Source organism: Letharia lupina (assembly GCF_014066315.1).
Source record: "Letharia lupina isolate WasteWater1 chromosome Unknown contig_6, whole genome shotgun sequence".
Classification (NCBI taxonomy): Eukaryota; Fungi; Ascomycota; class Lecanoromycetes; order Lecanorales; family Parmeliaceae; genus Letharia; species Letharia lupina.
The window spans coordinates 2,436,839-2,443,646 of NW_023502975.1; the positions used below are offsets into that span (position 1 = coordinate 2,436,839).

Here is a 6,808-nt window from a genome sequence, read left to right on the forward strand (position 1 = left end):
AGATAGTATAGATATATAGGCCCTTGTGGTGGCTTGGGCATGCTGTAGACGTTGTGCACGACGGATTTATACAAGAAAGCTGCGGTTGCACAAGCACAGATCGCTGGCTTCCTGATCCGAACTATGGAAAAGCAAGATAAGCTGTTCGTTCCCACTCTTTGCTTTTGCACTTCGAGCTCAAGGCAAAGCTTCGGGGTTGGCTTCGCCGCTCGTGCTTCCACGGCCACCTCTTAGTGCCTGTTTCAGCACTATCAATCCATTAATCGGAACCATTCTTGCCGAGATACGAACCGGCTAAAATTCCCAATGACACATGGGAACCGTGTTCCGCCAATGTGCCCCGATGAGGCCCGTGACGATCAATCTTCCATTGCGACAAGATATCGAACCGCAAGAACGATGCTGAGTGTTCCAGAATTCGCAGTCTATGTCACCCTTCGACGCAGTCACGTGCCCCAGACGGAATCACGAATCATTTATATCATCCGCGGGCAACATTCCTTTCCTTCAACATCAGAACTCAACATCGTCTCTGAATCATTTCGTCAATTGTAAAACATGAAACCATCCTCAATAGGTGCTGCACTCTTTTGGCAGGAAGTTCTTTTCTGGTCTTATCCTATCCTAGCGTCCCCAAGGATATCGCCCGAGCTGGCACCCAGCCAGACTGTGGTTTCGAGTACAAGCTCGCCGAGTGTTTCCGTATCCGCTGGCATCTATCATGCCAACAATTCCAGCGCCGGGGCCGGCAAGACTAGCGAGTCCGACAATGGGGATTCTACGACCGTACCGCTGGTTAATTCGCCATTACTCTTTCCCTCCTTCTCTGAGTGCACATCAGGCGACACAGGCACTGCCACCTTCACATCAGAATTTGCTCACCACACTGGATTCGAAACAATAGCCGAGGACCAGGAATTCTGGAACGATACAGGTGCCGTTTGGGTAGTGAAGATCGTCTCGCCCGGATATTCTATTCAAGAGCTTGGACTCTTCGTAGGAAGCGATCTATATCCGGTGAACAGCACAGCCATAAGTATTGATTCAGCTAGTTCAGCATTTGCGATAACGGTTCCAACTCGTGGATGTTTAAGTACGTGCATTCTCCTAACTGTCAACCTCTCAAACCTCACCATCACTCCGATGAAGCATTCTTATAGATAATCCTTGTGCTATAGTCTCAAGGCCTGCCATTAGTTGGTCGGTTGAGCCCACCCAAACGACATCCAATGTTGCCAGCACATACACACTCAGCATCTCGGGCGAATACCCTTGCGCTTCTAATACGATCCTTAATCCCCCACAGTGCACACACAATCCTGCGGTAAGTTTCTTTTTCATGTGAAGCCGCTCCCACTCCTTCACTAATACGCGGAATGCAGTACGCTTTGACGGTCGAAAACTGGCTGGAGCAGGACGTCGATCAGCTTTTATACGAATGGTGGTTCGATTATAGAGATGACGAATGCGATCCTGAGGACTTGGGTAGTTCAACCTTGAAATACCTCCAGCCGCCTGATACTTCTAGCAATCTGGTATGATAGGTTTCCTTGAAATTGAATCGAGTACCGTCCTGACGAAAAGCAACAGCCATTTCAGTTAGCGTATTGGGCTACCAGTAGCGAGGCGTTCGACTGTACATTTGATGGAGACAGTTGTACCATTTCAGAAGACCCATGCAGCAGTGGTAAACGTTTGCCAACTTTGAAGAGCTTCCTAATCCTTTCCATTTGACTGATAGATGGCTAGGTGGCATACCTCCATGGGCGTTCCTCGCGCTTTCGGCTATGATGAACTTGCGCTCTATCATGGTGGCTATCAACGTAAATCCTGTGTATTTCGGATTATGATCGGATAGGCTGATTTCGGCATCCTAGACCGCGCTTACAAACGCCGTTATCGCCAATATCCTGATCTCGGGCACCGTCCTCGATGATTTCATTGAAGAAAGCGTCTCACCCTCCGAGAAGGGCATCCTCGCCCTCACCTTTATTGGTGCTATCGTAGGGGTCATCGGGATTTTTTGGACTTTACTAATTCCAGCGGCTGTAGTAGAAGAGATTGTTGCAGAAGCAACAGAATTAGGAGAAGAAATTGGAGCGGTCGTAGGGGAATCGGCCGAAACAGCGGCGCAGGGTTTGGCCACGGTGGCGATAAGTCGAGTTGGTGAGGGTCTTTCGAGCCCAAAGGCCGCTCCAGGCCAAGGCGCCGCAATCTATGGGTCCATACCGGGGGCTTTGATCACTGGTTCAGCGAGTGTGTGGAGCAAGATTGTCGCTAACGACGCGTAAGGACGTGCTACTGGTTTACCGCAGGAACAACGACTGACACGTCTCTAGAAATCCTCTCGCCCAGATAAGCACCTATGAGGATATGCTTGCTCTCAATTGGAATCAAACGCAGACCACGTTGACAACCTTCAACGATAATTTGTTTAGCAATAACAGCTGGTCGACGATGCTCATGTAAGTTGTCGGCTGTCCCACTTCTATCATCCTAACTTATTGCATAGGGTGGCTCTTTATGGAGGCATATATGCGGAAAACCATACCTCATGGACGGATAATGAGCTCAAAGCCACCTTGAATGTTGATGTAACTTCTCGGATGATCAACAACATCTGGGGTCAAGGACAAGTCTACGTGCAATTCACAGACCTCGAAGACGGTGGGGTTTCCTTGCCAATTGCTCTCATAGACGACATGTGACTGATGAGGCTCAAAAGGGAATTCGACAACCAAATGCGACCGTGATCTCCATGGTCCCCAGAGCTCAAAATATTGTGCCGATGGTGGAGTGTACTATCTTCAGGCCATCGGTTTCTCAGGCTTGGGAAAACTAGCAAGACCGAACACCAAAAAACCGTATGGTTACGATTCGCTACAGAGTAATGGTATTGAACCATGGGTGAGCGACTGGTTTGATTTCCCAAGCTGATAGGCATCAACTGACTCAAGTCTGACTCTGCAAGTGGATATGTGCTGCATCAGCAAAACTTTACAGACAATGTAAGAGAATCCACAGGGCATTTACGATTCTGAACCTGATTTCTGTCATTCACGGACAATGGAAGCGGAGGACTGATTTGGAGAAACTATACAGATGGCTTGCAAGCGGACTACACAGATGCGTATGCGTTCACAGCTTCACTGAGTGCTATGATCGCGAACAACCTAGGCAGTAGCCAAACATTGATCGGCCAGGTATGAGCTGCTGAAGATAATTAAAGAACTCGAAACTGATCGATCATCTAGTTACCTGGCGAGTGGAGTCTTCCGGTCTGCGACGGCGGCAAAAACTATTATGGGTGGGATTGGTCCAACACCGGCAGCCTCAACACCAGTACGGGAGCGGAGAGCGACATGGCTTTCAAAAGCAGTGTACCTCACGAATGGGTCCCGTGCGCTTGCGGATATCAGGGGAATGAGACATCGCTCTTCTACCAGGCGGCCAACATGTGGAATATGTCGTGGACTGACCAGGAGAAACTCCAGGAGTCTTGTGCGAGGACCATGACGTACAATAATAACCAAGGCTACCTAAACATCAGTAGCGGGCCTCCGCCGAGCCACACGATTGATTACTCCGGGTCCAACAGTGCTCTCCTGATCACGTACTCACCGACGTCAGCACCGCCCTTTCCGCAGGATCCTCCATGGTATGTGTGAGAGTTCTTTGGAGCGCGGAGCACTGTTGGTTCTGGATCATCGGCGGAAGGTGCTATTCCCTTGGCAACCTTGAACTTTAATCGTTTTGTCTTCCAACTATCTAGGTCTGTTGAAGACTTTAGGCGGCGCGCGACTACATTCAGCTCTCACGATTGTAGATATAGATTATACGTGATTCGCATATCAGCTTCGAGGGTAATAACGGTGCTAGAGTCTCACAGAGACAGAACAGACGGGAGATCAATGTTGGTGTGTTGAGAAGTGATGAACATAGAGAAAGCTATAGACGTAGGCATAGCGAAGATCGAGACATCAATCTAGCATCGAATTGATTTACAGAGGCCTATTATGTACGCTCATCAAGACGTGTCTTTCATACTGCTGCTGGCAAGGGGCGTGGCGATATTAATAACAACCACGTGCGAACGAAAGAAGGGCCGGTTTTGGAGAAGTTTAAAAACATGAAACGTGCTCTCGGTGGGAGTACGCTTGGCGCGCAGAGCAACTGCCGGAGACGATCCTTTCTCTTAGGTACATTGAGCTAGCAATCCAACTGAAACCGGTGTCATCCGAGCCCACCCCTGATCCCACCTTGCCGCTAGAACTAGAGTTTTCGTAGCTATGATTGAGAGATCCATTAAATTATGCCACTTATAGTAAGGTTGTCGTACGACTAAATTAAATATGTTACTAGAGAAGCCAGGGCGGTAAAAGAGTGGTATCCTGGTATGGAGAGGTCTGTGACAGATGAAGCCAAAGAATCGACATCGTCAACTGTTTTGAAATCAGCATTATACTTGCAATAGAATACCAAACGTCGCGGCGTTACAATCAAAGTTACTACGTACGATATTAAAGATTATATAGACTAAATTTACTATCAATCTAAAATTCAGATTAAAAGCTCTCTTAGAGTTTCTATAAGATTATTATAACTACATACGCTACGTAACGAAGCGAGATAGAGCGAGATTTTAGATATATACTTCGTTATTCTTATTAAGCGTATTAATTAAATTAAATTAAAACTATTACTCTTATAATATTCTCTAAATATAATTTATATATCTTTAAATTATCTTTTTAAATATCTATATCTTATACTTTAATTTAAATTATAATATTATATTTTATAAGTTTAAATCTATAAATTAAATTTATAGAAAGTAATTTATTTTTAAATCTAATTTCGAGATTAAATTCGATTCTCGAACTTCGAAGAGTAAAAATATTTTAATTTAAGATTTACTTAGAATTATAAGATTAAATTTTATTAAATTTAAATTATTAGAAAGCGTAGATTAAGTTCTATAATTTAAAAAGAAAGTAATAAAATTTTAATAGAAAAAAGAGAAGTTATATTAATAATAGATTTCTAGAAAGTTAATTAACTTTAAATTAATTTAAATTTAATTAATAAGAAATTAATTTCAATATCTATTATAATCTTTTTATTTTAATTACTATTATTTTAATTTTTATTATTTATAAAATTTTTATTAATTTTATAATTTTTATAAATTCTATAATTTTACGATTTTTAGAATTTTAAAATTTTTTAGCGAGAGAGATTAATAAATTCGAATCGAGAACGAAGTGAAATAGTTTTAAATTTTATTAAAATTATTACTACTTAACTCTCTAAGTTTTTATAAAAGAATATTTTTAATAAAATAAATAAGTTTTTAATAAGCGATATTTAAATCCTTTACTTTTAAATATTTATAAGATTAAATTTAGAAATTCTTTTTTTATCTAAACGTCTATATTTTATTTTATAATTTTTAAAAAATCTTAAAATTTTAATAGAAAATAAAAAAGTTATTTTATATATTAATAATATATATCTATTACTTTAATAAGAGAGCTTAAGAAAATTAGCGAGCTAATTTAATTAATCTAATTAAAGAGTATAACGAACTCGAATTTATAATTAACTATATATATAAACTTAAGACTTTTTAAATTAACTCTATCTTATTTTATTATATATATTAATATTTTATTTTATTATAATTCTTAAAATATAATATTAAAATTTAAAGAAATCGCTTTAAAATAATAAAAGTTTATTAAGATAATAAAATATATTTTAAAATCTAACTTTTAAATTAAGATAAAGTTAGAGTCTCGAGATAATTCGAAATTTTACTTTAAAATCTTATGTACTAGTTAAAAAGATATAAGATTTTTTAAACTTAGAATTTTTTAACTTTTACTTCTTTTCTTTAAAATTTTATAACTTTATAATTTATTTAAAGAATCTTATAATTCTTAAAGCTCTATAACGAGACTAGTTTATTTTATACGAGACGATTTTATAATACGATAATTTATATTAAAAAATATCGAGTAAGATCAAAAATATCTTATATCTTTTAAAATAATATCTTAAAAATTACTTAAATTTTATATTAAATACTATATCTTTTCGATTATTAGAAATAATATCTCGAAAATTATCTAAATTTTATATTAAATTTTATATCTTTTCAACTATTAATCTTATCTTAATCTCGATTCTCTATATTATAAGCGAATTTTATATTTATAATATATTACTTAACTCTCTTATCTATTCGAGTTTAAAGTATTTTAATAAAGATATTTATTTATTACTTAATAAGTTTAAGTTTATAAATTAGATTTATAAAAAGTAATTAACTTTTAAATCTAATTTCGAGATTAAATTTAATTCTCGAAGAGTAAATATACTTTTATTTAAGATCTATTTAAAACTATAAGATTAAATTCTATAAATTTTAAATTATTAAAAAATATAGAATAAGTTCTATAATTAATAAAATAAATAGAAGAATTTTAATAGAAGAAAGAGAAGTTATATAAATAAAAGATTTTTAAAGAATTAATTAACTTTAAATTAACTATTAAGAAATTAATTATCTTTATCTTCAATTTTTACAATTTATAGAATTTTTATTAATTTTATTAATTTTACGATTTTTACGATTTTTATAATTTTACGATTTTTTAATAAGAGAGACTTATAAATTCGAATCGAGAATAAAGTAAAATAGTTTCGAATTTATTAAAAGTATTATTACTTAACTATTTAAGTTTATATTAAAGAATAAGTAAAGATTTATAAATTAAATTTATAATTATTTTTTAATTAGAGC

General features: G+C 37.1%; 1 protein-coding gene across 1 annotated transcript; it reads left to right on the forward strand.

Annotated features, from left to right (window-relative positions):
- Positions 1-558: 558 nt before the first annotated feature.
- On the forward strand, positions 559-3,668 carry HO133_009445 (uncharacterized protein; the record flags this gene model as incomplete). The annotated part of the gene is made up of 8 exons (XM_037300306.1): positions 559-1,093; positions 1,179-1,324; positions 1,383-1,535; positions 1,878-2,287; positions 2,340-2,465; positions 2,513-2,667; positions 3,103-3,203; positions 3,255-3,668. 8 exons carry the CDS (start codon positions 559-561, stop codon positions 3,666-3,668), a joined length of 2,040 nt encoding a protein of 679 aa, XP_037155132.1.
- Positions 3,669-6,808: the final 3,140 nt, after the last annotated feature.